This window comes from Leptodactylus fuscus, chromosome 1 (assembly GCF_031893055.1).
Source record: "Leptodactylus fuscus isolate aLepFus1 chromosome 1, aLepFus1.hap2, whole genome shotgun sequence".
Lineage (NCBI taxonomy): Eukaryota > Metazoa > Chordata > Amphibia > Anura > Leptodactylidae > Leptodactylus > Leptodactylus fuscus.
This window is the reverse complement of record NC_134265.1, coordinates 29,921,829-29,939,268: the sequence shown is the minus strand read 5'-3', so window position 1 is coordinate 29,939,268 and position 17,440 is coordinate 29,921,829. Positions and strand designations below refer to the sequence as shown.

Below are 17,440 nucleotides of genomic sequence, written 5' to 3'. Positions count from 1 at the left end.
AAATCAAATTTAAAATAAGAATAACCTTGCTTAAGGCTATTCTGACGTGGCACTTAGAAAAAATATTGGCTGCATGATAGGATCCCTTAATAAAAAAGATTTTGTTTTGTTACACTTTATTTATAAAGTCTAAATACGTCCTAACACGAAGGAATATGGTCATATAGCCTGGTGGACCTTCAATGGTCCCTGATATGTGGTCTAGCTTCAACCATCTGCTCATTGTGATGGTCCTTGGTGGGGTCTTTGTTGAAGAGATATTGACATTTTTGTCAATATTACTATTATTGTTTATTTATATAGCACCATTAATCCCATGGTGCTGTACATTTGGGGGTTACATACAATGCACAAAATATACAGGCAGATATAAAACTAACAGTGACCGACTGGCACGGTGGGGTAGAGGGCCCTGCCCGCGAGGGCTTACAATCTATTCAAATTAGTTCTTTTTTAAGTAATGAGGATATTGCCATTGCTCCAAAGAGGTAAGCACTAACACCCTCAGTGCTCCAAAGAACTTGCTTGCATATTGACCAAAGTGCAATATCTTTGCAACTAACTAGAGATGAGCGAGTAGTATTCGATCAAGTAGGTATTCAATCAAATACTATGGTATTCAAAATACTCGTACTCGATCGAGTACCACTCGCTATTCGAATGGAAAAATTTGTTGCAGAACCAGCGTTGATTGGCTGAATGCTATACAGTCGGCCAATCAACGCTGGTTCTTCTCCTTCCTTTAGAAGACTTCTCCTCGCTGCGTCCCCGCGGAGTCTTCCGGCTCTGAATTCACTCTGCCAGGCATCGGCCTGGGCAGAGCCAACTGCGCATGCCCGCGCTACAAGAAAATGGCCGCTTTAACTGTAAGGGGCCATTTTCTTGTAGTGCGGGCATGCGCAGTCGGCTCTGCCCAGGCCCGATGCCTGGCAGAGTGAATTCAGAGCCAGAAGACGCCACGGGGACGCTGCACGGAGAAGACTTCTCAGAGGATCCAGCTCGACCCGCACTCGTGGACTTGGTAAGTATAATTTGATCGAATGTTGCCTACCCCTGAAACGAGCATTTTTCCCCCCTAGACTATAATAGGGTTCAATATTCGATTCGAGTAGTCGAATATTGAGGGGCTACTCGAAACGAATATCGAATCTCAAACATTTTGCTGTTCGCTCATCTCTACAACTAACCTATCTGTGGACTGGGTTGACATGTTGGGTTCTGGTGACACCTTTTATACACTCTTGAAATACTAAAGGACTTGTGAACAAACGATGACAATAAAGACAGAATTATTGAATTTCTTTAATGGATATCGTGAAGAGGACACACTTGTTAAACAGATAGGTTGTACTTATTTTGTTGCTAGAGGTTTAGGGTCGTTACCATTTTGGTTAATCCTCCTGATCTAGCACATTAACACGGAATCACGAAAAACTCCTAATACCGAGACCAGTGGGGGTCAATCCATTCCTGCGAAACAAACTGTAACGTATAAGTAATAAATGTGGATTCGCATCCAAAAGCAATACAAAACTTTCATCTGAAACATGGAGAAAAACTATGGAAAGACAAATGTTATTGATATGTATGTGCAGCTACAGTCTCTGGAAGCAGTGATAGGTCATGAGACTAGGCGCCAGCTGTATCGTGCTCTGCCATGAGGTCACTACGGGCAGTGATGTAGTGGGCACGCAACGCCTTCGCCTTGTCCCATTATCTGTAAGTTATTCTCCTCTCTGCTACTGTTCCCCATGATTCCTCCATAATCCCACAACCTGGTGGCAGTTCAGCTTCTTTTACCTATATTATATGCACTTGACTTCTGGCTTTTCTCAACCCTAAGGGGGTGTTCACATGTACGCCGAATGTGTGTAGCAGAATCCACATCAAATTCCGCCTAGAATCTTCCTTCCATTCATTTCAATGGGAAGCAGCAGATGAAAAAGCTAGCGAAAAGATATGCGCCCTGCTTGTTCTTCCGATGGATTCCATATAAGAACTCCCATTGAAATTAATGTAAGGCGGACAATATACCTTTTCTATCGGTACAGAATTTGATGTGGAATTGGAAGCAGAATTTGACATGGAATTCGTCAAAAATTTGGAATTTGGCAAAATCCAGTGGCATTCTTCTCCAAATTCCGCTTCAAATTCAGCGGCAAAATCCTCATCAGTTCTTGAAAAGAAAAAAAAAATCTTAAGGCTCCGTTCCCACGGAGTAACGCGCCTTGTCAGAGTGTGAGCACTCAAAACAGATCCCATTCACTTCAATGTGTGCCGAGTCACACGCGCTACACATGGAAATCAATGGGAGGCTTTTTAACACATTGATTTCAATGTGTAGCGCGCGTCAAGAGAATGGGATCTGTTTTGAGCGCTCACACTCTGATACGTGTCTGAATGCACGGCGCGTTACTCCGTGGGAACGGAGCCTTAAATTGCAGAAATTCCTGTATGTGAGCACCCCCTTAAAGAGTTTATCAGCTCCAAAAGAATTTTTCATATTGTTGTTCTATCCACCAGATCCCGACACAAGGACCGTGCACAGACTTGCTGCTGGAAGTTGCTGGGATGGTCGTAGCGCTCCTATATAAATAATAGAAGTGCCGCCAGTTCACAGTATAGCGGTTGTTCCAGGACATTGAATAGCACACACTCCCTGTCCACCGCTGTAAACTTCCCGCAGCTTCAGCGGATCTGTGCAAGGTCTGAATATCAAACCTCCATAGATCGCATACTCATGAAACTATCCTCAGTATCTTTTTTGAGCCGGACCATCCCTTTAAATCGTCTACACTATGTACAGAACACTTGGCATATTAGTCATAATTTCACTGTAGATTATTATAGTAAAATATAATTTTAACGTTTCCATCCCATGCCCAATGCAAGGAACACACCTGAGTTTACGGAAATTTTCAGGAGAATTGCCGACTAACAGTCAGACGTCATAAGGTGCAATCGGCGGCTCCTACAATGGCGCATAGATGTCCTGATGAAAGAGTTTACGGAAATGGACCCGGTCAGGTTTCCAGGTCAGTCACTGGGTTCCTATTACTAAGTCATGTGTTATCCGTGAAGGCCTACGTCACCGTCATAGGGAGCCCTAGATACAGATTAGACTTTGATCGATTTCATCCCCATACATCACAACCTCCATCCTATCTATAAGGGGCCTGTTCCCATAGGCTCCGATTGTAAACTCCTCTGATACATAACCTTACACCAGTTCTCCCCTTTAATATTCGCTCCAACTCCCGGTATATACATCATACCGGAAGACTGTATGCCGGCTCTCATTTATGGCGTGCTGCAAATCATTAATAGGGGTTTAATGGCTTTCACAGTCAGGTCATAAAATGATGATTCGCCAAACGTGAACTGCAACAAACCAGCAACTTCCAATGTCCTACCAACATTACTTCTACGACGCGTCGATCTGTTTGTTCTCTTTGTACCATTTTATGTATTATATATAGGACTGTGCAAAAGTTGGCGCCAGTAAGGGAAAAAAAATGCTGTAAAGTGAGAATGCTTTCAGAAATAGAAGGGTTAATAGTTTATTTTTGAAGTGAATGAAGAAAAGAGAATTGTAAATTCCATTAATATTTGGTGTGACCATTCCCCTTTGGAGGAGGAGTCCTGGAAGTGATGATACGGCCCCCACAGAGCCCTGATCTCAACATCATCCAGTCTGTCTGGGATGTCATGAAGAGAGACAGATTGGGGCAAGCCTACATCCATAGAAGATCTTGGCTTCGTTCTCCAAGATGGTGGGAACAACCTCCCTGCCGAGGTCTGCCAAAAACTGATGGAAGGCAAAGAGGTAACACCAAATATTGATGGGATTCAGATTCTGAAAGCATTCTTAATTGGTTGAATTTTTCCACAACAGCCAAAACTTCTGGACCGTGTTGTATATGGGATGAAGTAGTTGAATATTCTGTAGACATACATTGTTCCCCTAACTAACGTAGTGTTAGAATGGGCCAAATTTCCAATTTTCAACAATTGTTACTTAGAATGTGGATAAGTTATCAGTATGAACACAAACTTAAAAGAAATGAAGGGCTGATTTCAGCGGGACAGACTGACTATATAACGTGTGTGATCTCCTGGGGAAGAGAAGGGTCAGATTTGCTTGATTTCAACATGGCCAATATCTTCTCAAGGAAGAAAACCTGCTTACGAAGAGAACATATGGAGATCTGGCCATGCTGACCAGGAGGGAAAACAAACAAAATAGCTAAGTGTATGGCCAGCGTTAGGTTCTAATTTTGTGATAACCAATATTATGATGCCAATATTTCCTATGGCTGACGTTCCCCAATAAAATCAATTTAAAGAAGGGATCCCCATTAAATGGGTTTGGATATGCTGTATCAGGATGGTCAAGGGTCAGAAAAAATAAAGGGTCTACTTTCTGCCCCACTCTTGTTTACAGGTTGTGTTTGGTACTGCAGCTTAGATCCATTTATTTAATTGACAAGGGTGGCACTGAAGTTTGATGATCTACATGTAAGTCCATTATTGCGATCTGACACCTGGGACCTCTGTGGATCAGCTGGTTGAAGTGGAAGTGGCACTGTGACATGTTCATCAGCCACATGGCCTGATCGCAGCTCCGGCCCATACAAATGTTCAGCATTGCGCGTTGCAAATGCTCACGTCAACACTACAGGCTGATCGGTCTGGGTCCAGGTCTTGAACCCCTTCATGGCTTATAAGTAGGGTTGAGCCGATCTTGAGATTTCAGGATCGTTTTTAAAATCCGATTTCCGATCATTTTCCATTCGAACCCCATCCCGATCCCAATTCTGATCCTAATGCAAGTCAATGGGATTTTTTTTATAATCGGAGATCGGATTTTAAAAACGATCCTATTCACTATACAGCATGGAGTCTAAAAACTGAACGCTTTAATTGTTAGAATCCACGCTGTGTAGTGATTTAAAAAAATCCTCTGGCTACTTAGTCCCTCCCTGACGTGATGTCTCCCCTCCCTGTACCCGCCCACAGTCTCCTAAGCCACAAGCCCCGCCTTCTTCCTAGGTCTGTAACACTAACCTGGGAGGCGGGGGCAGTGAGGTGAGAAGAGGAGCGAGAACAGCGGGGAGCGTCAGCGATCTCTGCAGGTAAGTGTTAGCTACTAGAGATGTTAGCTAGTCTCCCATTAGAATGAATGGATGCAGCCGGCGCGCAGGGAGTTAAGCAGCCGGACGCCAACACAGGCTGTGTGCCGGCTGCATCCATTCATTCCTATGGGACCTAGCTAACATTGTTAGCTTTTCCCACAATGTTTGGCCAGTAGTAAAGGATTGTGGGAAATAACCTCTAATCTTGCTCCCGCCTAAAAAGATCGGGATCAGAATTCCGATCGCGATCGTGAAATTTACTCGATCGCCGATCGGAATCTGATCTTTTCCCGATACCGATCGCTCAACCCTACTTATAAGCAGGCGTGATTGAAAAAATTCAGTCACAATCTGCCTGATACGTTGCAAAAATTACTTGCATTGAAGGAACGTAAACCTACGTGTAACAAAGTTGGGTATCTGTGAAGGTCTATGGTAGCTACATCTATATCACATGTACCCTTATTAGTAACCTCGGTGACAACCCAATGTGACCCGCAGCTATCATGTACCGGTTTGGCAAGTATTTGTGAGCCATGTTCGATGTTGTGTGATCTAAAGTCATGTAAAACAACCGAAACCAACCCAGCTCGATCTTGAGCTTCGTAACATCCCGGTGAGACAGTTCAAGTAATATCGCACCGAGTACATCATGTTGAAGTCTCTCATCCGACCACGTTCAACATCGTCTTGTGCCACTTAAGATTTTATTAAAGGGACCATTGCAGTTTCACAAAATGGAGAAGTTGTTGCAATACTCTATAAGGGGGCTCCGGATCTTCACATTATCAAAGTACAATGCAGTATTATCGTTGTTAAGAAAGGTCGTATGCTACAATAAGAAATGTATAAAACATTGATTGCTTTCATGTACAATAGTGAAAGGATTCTCTCCCTCTTTCTTGGCTCATGCAAAAACTGGTATCAAGGACTATCCAATATCCAAAAATCCAAAATCTCCAATCCAATTTTCGGTTTGTTTCAGCCGTATATAACCGGTCTCAGTCTAAAGCTACCAAGTTCTATTATAAAAAGACAGGTGGTTTTCCCAAATGGTTAACACTGGCCGGTACAGCTTTAGTTTAGGTCGCGAGGGGTGTCGATTACTGGAGAGAATCCCGCACTTTAGACTGCAGAGCATCACAGGTCTTCTTGGCGTCACCCAACAACATGGACGTATTGGGCTTGTAGAAGATGGGATTGTCAACAGCAGCGTAACCAACACCCAGGGATCTCTTCATAACAATGACCTGGACAAAGAAGAGACAGAAAAATGAATGGAAACCCTACAAGGCTACAGTAGCGAGTGGCCATGACGAATGCCTCTTATTTTGGGGGCCCAGGTACGGAAAAAAAAAATCCCCCTCCTGCCACGGCCATTTTTTGTCGTATACTGGAGGTGACGGAGTACGGCCACCCTGCTTCTATTCACTTTAAAGAGAGGAGAGCGGATGCCCTGGTCCGTACCTGCTTAGATTTCCAGACTTCCAGGACGGGCATACCAGCAATGATGGAGTTGGGGTCTTCTTGTGCGGCAGAGTTAACTGTGTCATTGGCACCAATTACCAGCACCAGGTCAGTTTCTAGAAAAGGAAGGGAACAGACTCAGTAAGCAGCGGTGAAGGTTGTAATCCAGGGTCAGTAGATGTATGGGCTCAGCCTGTTTACCAGGGAAGTCTTCATTGATCTCGTCCATCTCCAGCACAATATCGTATGGCACTCCAGCTTCAGCCAGAAGTACGTTCAGCTGACCAGGCATACGTCCGGCCACGGGGTGGATACCAAACCTAAAAAAAAAAAAAAAAACACAACAACACATCAGATGGATCATCAGGACCAAAGTAAATGAAATAAAAAGAAATTGCAAAAAAATCAACAATCTATTCATGGATGTCGAGACGAAAATGCTTAAATCATTGGATTAACCTAAAGGGGAGACCTGCTAGTAGATAAATGACCCACCCGCGTATGAAGCTGGAAAGACACTTTTAATAGCTGTTTCTCCCAATCCACAGACGAGGCCAAGCCGTTCTCAACATTGCATGTGTTGCTTAAGTCTCTGACAGACACTTCTAATGGCGGCTTATCTTCTATAAGAACTAAAGGATTGAGCATGTTAAAATCCAACATGCCCAACCTTACCTTCCCCTAACGTTTTGCTGTTGGGATAAGTCAAGACACCACCTAGGTGGTCAGCCAGCGCCAAGTTTGGCTACCTTAAGACATACAGTCCCCTCCTCCACCCAACTCAGAGGTAGTTGACTGTTATTGGGGCTGGCCTTACTACATTACAGATCACATGACATGGCCAGAACATTGCAAACCGGTTTGCTCAATCCTACTTCTTTCCAATGTGTACGGTGAGCTTTAAAGGGATTCTGCCATTAAAGCCCCCTTTTTTTCCTCCCTAACACATCGGAATAGCCTTAAGAAAGGCTGTTCTTCTCCTACCTTTAGATGTCTTCTCCGCCGTCTGGTTAAAACCCCATTTTCTGTCGGTATGCAAATGAGTTCTCCTGCAGCACTGGGGGCGTCCCCAATGCTGCGAGAGAACTCTCAAGCGCCATCTCGATCTTCTTCAGGAACGGGGTCTTCACCGCGTCTTTTTCCGGAAGTGGCTTCAAACTTCTAGGCCTCGGGCAGCCGACTGCGCATGCCTGCCGGCCACAGGAAAATGGCTGCTTACAATACTGTGTAAGCGGCCATTTTCTTGTGGCCGGTAGGTATGCGCAGTCGGCTTTGCCCTAGGCCCGAAGCCTAGAAGTTTGAAGCCAACCCCCGGAAGAAGACGCGGTGAAGACCCCGTTCCTGAAGAAGATGGAGGCAGCGCTGGAGAGTTCTCTCACAGCACTGGGGACGCCCCCAGTGCTGCAGGAGAACTCATTTACATACCAACGGAAAACGGGATTTTAGCCGAACGGCGGCGCGGAGAAGACATCTAAAGGTAGGAGAATAATAACCTTTCTTAAGGCTATTCCGACCTGTTAGGGAGAAATAAAAAGGATTTTAATGGTAGAATCCCTTTTTAAAAAAAAAAAAAAAAGGGAAAAATCTGTACGTCTCAATATCAAATTGGAGGGTCCAACAAGGTACAGGTCCAACAAGACCACACAGACTTTGATGGGCGCGGTAATAAGACACAACACAGCGGCGTCCTGAGCCATAATACAGTAATGTAGCTGTGCCTGATGAGTACGACCCTAATATGGCTGTTTGGTACTAGATCCCATTGTTGTCTATGGGTTCTTCACTGTGCATGTACACCTTTAATTTCATACAAAGAGACAAATACATTATAAAAGATGATTTTGCTAAAAACACGTGAAATTTGGAACAGAGCTGCAACCACAACCACTAAGTGAGGCCGAAAAAAAAAAGGGGGGGGGGGGGGACACATGAGACAAAAGACGTTACCCAGAAATCCGGATCCTATTATGGCAAGGCAGAGGATGGAATATATTAAGCCTTGACAAGATCAGAAATATGGATGTAAAGACAGCTCGAGGAAGGATTAGATCATATATACAAGGCAAGGTGAAAAGTAGTTATTGGATATACAAAATTAAACAGATTGTACAACTTTCATTTACAGCATTGTCTGCTTTTCTCATCAGGCCCAAAATCCATATACAACACCCCGTACGGTTTAGGAATTATACATGTTACAATCAGCTCCTTAAACAATGGTATAAAAAGACATAGACACTATCCATCAGCAAAGGAAACCAATAACTAACGCCACACACGTTCCGCCACTGTGCAAATATTCCTTGTCCTGCTTCATTACACAAGACTGTGAACATACATCAAGATAAAGAGGTTGTGTGGAATAATACTAATTAAAAAAAAAAGACTCTGCTTCTAAACAGCGCCACCCTAGCCCATGGACAGTGTCTGGTACTACAGCTCAGCTTCACTTATTAAAGTGTACCTATATAACAAATTCTCATAAAACAGTAATAGATGGTAAAGAAATCTGTTTCCTTCTCCACTTATTAGGGGCTCTTCTTATCTTCACTCAGTCTGTTTGTTTATATAGAGTCGGTCAGGCATTGCAGTCAGTGCCAGACATAATGAATGGAGTGGTAAGTTGCTTTCTCAACCTCCACTCCATGTCAACTCCCAGCCAGAGCCTTGAGTCTTATGGCTGGAGGGAATGGGGTCCCCTGTTATGGCAATTTCTTGAGGTTCCAGCAGTCAGATCTCATTCAACATATTTTTTTTACCCATACAATGGATAAAAGAAACACTTCCAGTTGGAATATTCATCATATAATCAATGTAGGGCCTCAGCCTTAAACCTTTCACCACCTGCACCTTGTCGTATCCTTTAGGGTCAGTGCACACAGTTTTTGTCGCCGATTTTGACGCTGAATCCGCCTCAAAATCAGCCTCCAAAAAAAACCTCAGTAGAACTCTATTGGGAGGCTGGCCTTTAATAGGCGCCTTTCCACTGATTCTGGCACAGTTAGAATTTGTTCTCTAGCCCCCACAGTGCCTGAGCAAATCAGTGCTGAAAGTTTCAGCACCCAATAAGCTATTTGGGCTCAGTACAGTCAGGTGGGCGGTCTTCGGTTTGACGCTAGGTTCACACCTGCGTTCTTCTTTCCATTCTATGGTTTCCGTCTTCTGCATGCCAGAAGACGGAAAGCATAGGCCAGGTCCAGCCGTGAGCGGCGATGAGCGTTTTATGCTCTCCGCCGCGAAACCGTTTTTTAAAATCCGGACACAGAGTACTGCATGTCAGACTCTGTGTCCGGATTAAAAAACCCGGTTTCGTGGCGGAGAGCATAAAACCCTCACCGCCGCTCATGGCCGGACAGCTTTCAAACCCATTCAAATGACTGGGTGAGAGAGACTCCTGCAGGTTTCCGTCTCCTGCCTCTGTTTTATGCAGGAAACGGAAACCTGAAGTACGGAGTGCCGGGCGCAGATGTGAACGAGCCCTGAGATTGCCCACCTGACAGTAGAGAGTGGGTGCTGAAATAAACAGAAATGATTGCTCAGGAACAGTCGGGGATAGAGGAAAAATTCCAACTGCACTGAAGTCAGTGGAGCGGCGCCTTAAAGGGGCTCTATCAGCAAAATCATGCTGCTAGAGCCCCACATATGCGTGAATAGCCTTTAAAATGGCTATTCATGCACCACAAATGTTATATTAAACTATTCCCCCCCCCCCCCTGTTTTAAAATAAAACCCTAAAAAAGAATGTGATCTACTTACGCATCGTGCACGCTGGGCGGGCATTCAGGGTGCACAGTCTTCTTCATCCACACCTCTTCTTCCTCCGATGTCCTCAGGTCCCGTCCTCCTCTGGCGCTTGCGGACTGACACTGATAAGAAAAAAAAAATGGCCTGGGCGCATGCGCAGTAGAAGCCGCATGTTACTGCGCATGGGCCATTTTTTTTATATCAGTGTCAGTTCGCGAGTGCCTGAGGAGGATGGGACCAGAGGACATCGGAGGAAGAAGAGGCGTGGATGAAGAAGACACACCCTGAATGCCCGCCCAGCGTGCACGATGCGTAAGTAGATCACATTCTTTTTTAAAGGCTATTCACGCATATGTGGGGCTCTAGCAGCATGATTTTGCTGATAGAGCCCCTTTAAGAATTAAGGGTTGGCGATGGTGGTGAAAGGTCCTCCGCCCACCATATTCTGCTTAGACCGCCTACACTCATATCAATGATAAAGGGCGGATTACATCCCCAATATTACATTTCCCTATGATAATTATTAACGACCCTGGCGAAAATATATAGCGTACAGATGTCATGTTTAGCGAACATATATCATTAACTCTGCAGTTGATGCGAGGAACAAAAGAAATGATTGAAACCTGTAAACAATGCTTATAAGTCACTAGAGGATCCGAGCAAGTAATTGTCCAAATGTGGCTTCAATTTACAACACAATGCCATATTCCAGCCACACAAGTCCTCACTCTGCACGCTGCTCCGCAGGAGGGCTCTACTAAATTAGTCCAGACTGCCCTTTTCATTCACACTGGAGTAGGACACACGTCTGCTGCACTTGAGCCCAAATATACTGAAAGAGCTCACGACCATTCATACTTCTTAGTGAGGTGTGCAAACTTAAAGGGATTCTCCAGGATTAAACTATTAATGAAGCATCGTAAAGGAAAGGTCATTAATATCAGATCAATGGTGGTCCGACACCTGGCACCCCCACCGATCAGCAAAATGGAGTAGGAAGGAGACAGCTCCGTTCTCTGTGTAGTGGCCAGGCCAGGTACTACAGATCTGCTCCCAGGAATTTTTCTTCTATCATAGTCAATGTGAACAAATGCAGACGGACGGGGCTCCATCTTCATGGGTCACTCTACTGTCTATTGCTCTCATCCTAAGGATTGCGATAACAGGTAGTGTGAACATAGCCCTATTTAGCAACTAGTACAGAACTGTGCAACTGAGCACACAGAGAACACAAAACTAGAGTATATGAAAAAGCTAATATAATGTGTTAATGGCAGGGAAATCAATGGGGAGTATGTGGTGCTTATTTTAGGGACTGTAGATTGGAGGAAGATCCACAAAACTGGTACAGAACAGGCGAGGAACCTGATGACCGGTGGGGGTGAGAAGAACTAAGTCATATTGTAACTAGAGCAGATAAGTCATACCATATATACTCGAGTATAAGCCAACCCCAATATAAGACGAGGCCCCTAATTTTACTACAAAAAACTGGGAAAACTTATTGACTCGAGTATAAGCCGAGGGGGGGAAATGCAGCAGCTACTGGGAATTTCAAAAAATAAAATGGTCGGAGTTTTTGGGTGGAGTAGTTGCTGGGTGCTGGGGAAGGGGAGGGGGTGTTTTGGTTGTCTGTCTGCCCCTTCCCTGAGCTTGAGGACTGAGGTTTTTTTCCCCCCACTTGGAATTCAGCCTGGCTGAATATAGGGGATCTGCAGTGCTCCTATTAACCCCTTCCCGAAGATACAGGAGCACTGCAGATCCCCTATATTCAGTAGACCGGGCACTGTCAGACACAGGGATACCTAATGTGTTTGTGTTTCACAGTCTTTTTCTATTTTTATATGTATTCTAGGGAAAGGAGAGATTTATTTATTTATTATATATATATATATATATATATATATATATATATATATATATATATATATATATATATATTTTTAACCCCTTAAGGACCAGGCCATTTTTTGGTTTCGCATTTTCGTTTTTCCCTCCTCACATTTCAAGAGCCATAACTTTTTCATTTTTCAGTTCACAGAGTCACATGATAGCTTATTGTTTGCGGGACAAATTGTACTTTGTAATGGCACCATTCAATATGCTGTGCAATGTACTGGGAAGCTGGAAAAAAATTCAGAATGAGGCGCAATTGGAGAAAAAATGCATTTGCGCCATTTTCTTATGGGTTTAATTTTTACAGCGTTCACTGTTTGGTACAAATGACATGTTACCTGTGTTCTACGTGTCAGTACAAACGCGGTGATACCAAATTTATATAGTATTTGAAATGTTTTGATACTTTTAAAAAAATGATAAACTTTGCAAAATAGAAAAAAAAATTTGTGTCATCATGTTCTAACACCTGTAACTTTTTCATATTTCCATGTATGGAGCTGGTTGTGGTGTCTTTTTATGCGGGACAAGATGACGTTTCTATTGATACCATTTGGGGAAAGATCCGATGGTTTGATCACTTTTTATTAAATTTTTTATAGGAGGCAAAGTGTTGAAAAAAACGCTTTTTGGCTGTTTTTATTTTTTTTGCCGCTACGCCGTTCGCAGTACGGGATAAATGTTTTAATATTCTAATAGTTCAGGCATTTTGGAGCGCAGGGATACCTAATATGTTTATGTTTAATGTTCTTTAATTACTTTTATAGCTGATCTAGGGAAAGGGGGGTGATTTGAACTTTTATATTTTTTTTATTTTTTTAATACTTTTAAAAACTTTTTTTTTTCTTCTGTTACATTTATGATCAGACCCCTTAGGTACCTTGAAACCTAGGGGGTCTGATCGCTCATACTATTCACTGCAATACTACAGTATTGCAGTGAATAGGAAAATCACAGCACTTCTATTAGACGAGGCCTCTGGCCTCTGGCATCGCCTAATAGATCTCATGCAGAGACAAGCCTGGAAGCCTTCAATAGGCTTCCGGCTGTCATAGTAACCGATCACCGCCCTCATGTGACGTTCAGGAGGGCGGCGATCGGCGAAACATGGCGGCGCCCATGCCGCCGGCGCTGTTTACACGCTGCGGTCACGTTTGACCGCAGTGTGTAAAGGGTTAACAGCAGCGATCGGCTCGGGCACCGACCGCTGCTGTTATTGGCAGGTCCTGGCTGTATGATACAGCCGGCATCTGCCGTGTATGGAGCGAGCTCAGCGTGTGAGCTCGCTCCATACATCCCCATGCGACCCATGACGTACAGTTACGTCAAGGGTCGCTAAGGGGTTAAAGCTTCTTTTTTCCCCGCTATTTTATGGGAGATTCTATACAATACTATTGCAGCTGGTCATAGACACCCCCTCCTCAAAAAAAAAAAAAAAATACTGTATATATATATATATATATATATATATATATATATATATATATATATAATTATTTTATTTTATTTTTTGCTTGCATCAGGTATAAGCCGAGGGGGGCTTTTTCAGGACAAAAACTGCTGAAAAATTCGGCTTATACTCGAGTATATACGGTAACTACGGTAAGTATTTCAAAGAAAATAGGTTACCTCTGGCTGATTATGGGTGCAGTAACATTTCCTACATGAACATGAAGAATATTGTGATTAGTAGGCAATACATGGTGGGTTCTGACGTAGAAGGCGATATTGCCCTTTCTTGCGCCAAATGTGTACCATAACCCCTGTTCTGCACCTTATTCACCACAATGTAAGAATGTGAGTGGAGTCAGGACACCCGTTTACAATGGAAATCTACGCAAGTTAGAAATGCCCATTCTGGGGCTGATTTATAAAGAGGCCGCACGTCCATCACTTGTCCCCTGTGCCAGCTGGGGCCTTTACTAATTTGCCCAATTGTGTGTCATGAAGTGAGATTTTTATTTATCGCTCCCGACTTGTCGACCGCAGCAAAAGCAACTTGTGTAGAACGCAGAGAATCCTTCACGACGTAGGCCGCAACGGCAGTCCAGTTGGCTATCATCCCTCTTATGACGTGTCTCTATTGGTAGACAGACTCATCCATAGAGATCACTGGCAATGCGTGAGGTTGGTATAGCTTGGCGTCTGGCTTTCTGTTTCCTGAATCTGGATCTCATTAAGACTTTGTACTTTTTTCTTAATGAACTCTGAATAAGGCAGTTGAGGATGACATAAATCATTTAGCATGTGTTGTGATCATGGCTAATGCTCAGAGACTCGTCTGCTTTTTGGGCTCCCTCCGTCAACGACCAAAGCTTTAGAAGGATGTTCTGGACGTGTCTGGGGAAATGTCATCTTTCAAATACTTCTAGACGTCCAAAGAGATGGGAAGTATTTATAGCATATGGATCATTTTTTAGCAGGAAGGAAGCGGTTCAAAAATAGAATGAACAAAAATGTCACCTAAAGGGTATTGATAATGGCAGGAGGACCCCAGGAAGAAAGTAATGGAGGAGGGAAGAACAGGTAAAAAATAAAAAAGGTACCAAGTCCACAGTCAGTCCACGGCCTTTCCTATAGGAGCATGCATACAAAGATGGCTGTCAATCACAGAGTAGAACCGCCCACTGGACTCCTAAGCCCAGAATAAGTAGAGATTTATATTTCCGCTCAACACATCCTGCTCGTTAACATTATTAATTAATTATGCTTAATTATATAGCGCCATCATATTTTGCGGCGCTTTACAGACATAGTCAGTCACTGTCCCATATAGGGCTCACAACCTACATTCCCCCTCAGTATGTCTTTAGAGTGTGGAAGGAAACCCACACAAACACGGAGAGAACATACAAATGTCCTCTAAATTTTCCCATCTTGACCTATCATATGATCTGACCCACCGTGATAAATATGGGGCTTGTATAAGGTTACACTATAATTAAATGTAGGCCACTGGGCCTCAATGGGGATCAGGACAACCAATGATATGGACTGTATGTTGTTTCACTCCAAGAATCTTAAAGCTACAGGCCAACCTATTATTATTATTACCGTATATACTCGAGTATAAGCCGACCCGAATATAAGCCGAGGCCCCTAATTTTACCACAAAAAACTGGGAAAACTTATTGACTCGAGTATAAGCCGAGGGGGGGAAATGCAGCAGCTACTGGAAAATTAAAATGGTCGGAGTTTTTTGGGTGCTGGGAAAGGGGAGGGGTTGTGTTTTGGTTGTCTGTCTGCCCCTTCCATGAGCTTAAGGACTGGGTTTTTTTCCCCCCACTTGGAATTCAGCCTGGCTAAATATAGGGGATCTGCAGTGCTCCTATTAACCCCTTCCCGACGGAACAGGAGCACTTCAGAGACCCTATATTCCATAGGGTAGTTTTTTTTGTTTTTTTTTTCACTATTTTATGGGAGATTCTACAACTTTTTTTTTTTTTTTTTTTGCTTGACTCGAGTATAAGCTGAGGGGGGCTTTTTCAGCACAAAATTGTGCTGAAAAACTAGGCTTATACTCGAGTATATAAGGTATTAATATTATGCCCATTAGTATAAGCCATTATGTAATCTATAATAAAAGGTTTATTTCACTCTCCCTTTGTTTCCTGAGAAGGTTGTCCCCCCCCCCACCCCCGTGCGGCCTAGTCATCACAAACTGGCCTGCCGATTTAGGCTTAGTTCACACGGGGGGAAGGGGGCGGATTTTGGCACAGAGAGTGACGCGGAGAGTCGCATCACTCTTGCGTCAAAACCCACCTGCCACGACAAATGAATGGGCCGACTCCGGAGGTTGCTGCCGCCAGAGGAAAGAACGCTAACGGTCTCCATAGACCACCATTTTCCTTATACTAAATGGAGGATACCAGAATCTACCGGATTTTTATGGACTAATCTGTCATTATTAGTTAGCCATTAAAAAGGTATCAACTACTGAAGACTCAAGTTTTTTGTTTTTTTTTTAATATATCTTAGTGGTGACAGTCTTTGGTCCTGATCAGTTTCCAATGGATATGACCATGAATGTGGGAACTTTTAATGGTCTGGTAGTAACCTCGTTCTATGTGGTCGGGTTATCTTCTCATACGTGTAGTGTCCCTGCCTGATAATCTGTCTATAATAAGGAAATCAAGGCTGGGTTTCTGACCATAGAAAGTTCCTGCATTCATGGTCTTATCCATTCACGATCAAACAAGATAACAGAGGTCACCACTACGATGGTTAGAGAAAACTAGAATTCTGCACAATTTTCTAATTTTTTGCCTACAATTTCAAATATGGTTTTGTTCATTGGAAAATCCTTGAAGTTATTCAGTCAATTTTATATCCCGTAAATTGCATTACAACTGTAGGGTTAGGTTACCCTAGTAATTGCTTTATAATGCTGATTTTTTCCTCCAATATATCCCTACAGTTTGTATATACGAGTCCACTAACATGAGGAAAATCCTCAAATTTAAGAGCATGTAAAGTGAGTAAGAATTCCCGTCATCTCTACGGACCCAACATTTTTCATCCAGCACCTCAAGACAGACACAACCCTATAAAAAAAGTGGTCGATCCTTACAAACCGCTTTCTTGTTGAATAAGAGGATTGTCTACGGGCTCCCTGCTCCTGCGCCTTGTCTGCTTTTAATATTCGAGTGATTTCCTGAAAGTTAAGCCCCCTGGATTTTGCTGTGAAATCCACTGTGCTAGGAACATAACAAGTTTATGTAACTAAAACCTTCCTAGATTTGCAAACGCACCGCAGATCTCTGGTGTCAGCTTTCCGAGGTTCAGATGATTAAATAATACACGATTCGAGGAGATTTGGAAAGAACAACACATTTGTGCCCGTCCTAAAGTGCCGATCATACGGCGCGAGTTAGAGTTAACCCCTGCTGGAGGTTTGTCGTGTAAAAATTCCACCTTGAAATATTTGAGCGTTGCTTTAAAAGGGTTTTCCAGTCCTACACGGACATAGTGTTGTTTCCGGAGACTTGGAGGACCGTACCTACTACTTATACAGCAGTGGTGTTTAGGGTTGAGGGATCGTGTTCGGAAAAGATCAGATTCCGATTGGTGATCGAGAAAATTTCACAATCATTTTAGGTGAGATCGAGATCGGTGATTATTTCCCACAATGCTTTGCTATGGGCCAAGCATTCATTCTGAGCGGAGTGTATACTCAGTGTAAAGGCTCCGCTGCG

General features: G+C 43.4%; 1 protein-coding gene across 1 annotated transcript in view; it reads right to left on the bottom strand.

Moving 5' to 3' along the window:
• Positions 1-5,823: 5,823 nt before the first annotated feature.
• The window catches only part of NNT (nicotinamide nucleotide transhydrogenase), a 96,037-nt gene continuing 84,420 nt past the window's right edge, over positions 5,824-17,440 (bottom strand). The window contains exons 20-22 of the mRNA XM_075268925.1: positions 6,804-6,922; positions 6,603-6,718; positions 5,824-6,385 (exon numbers count right to left, since the gene is read on the bottom strand). Coding sequence (XP_075125026.1) covers positions 6,239-6,385; positions 6,603-6,718; positions 6,804-6,922 — 382 coding nt within the window. The 3' untranslated portion in view covers positions 5,824-6,238. The remainder of the gene's footprint in view (positions 6,386-6,602; positions 6,719-6,803; positions 6,923-17,440) is intronic.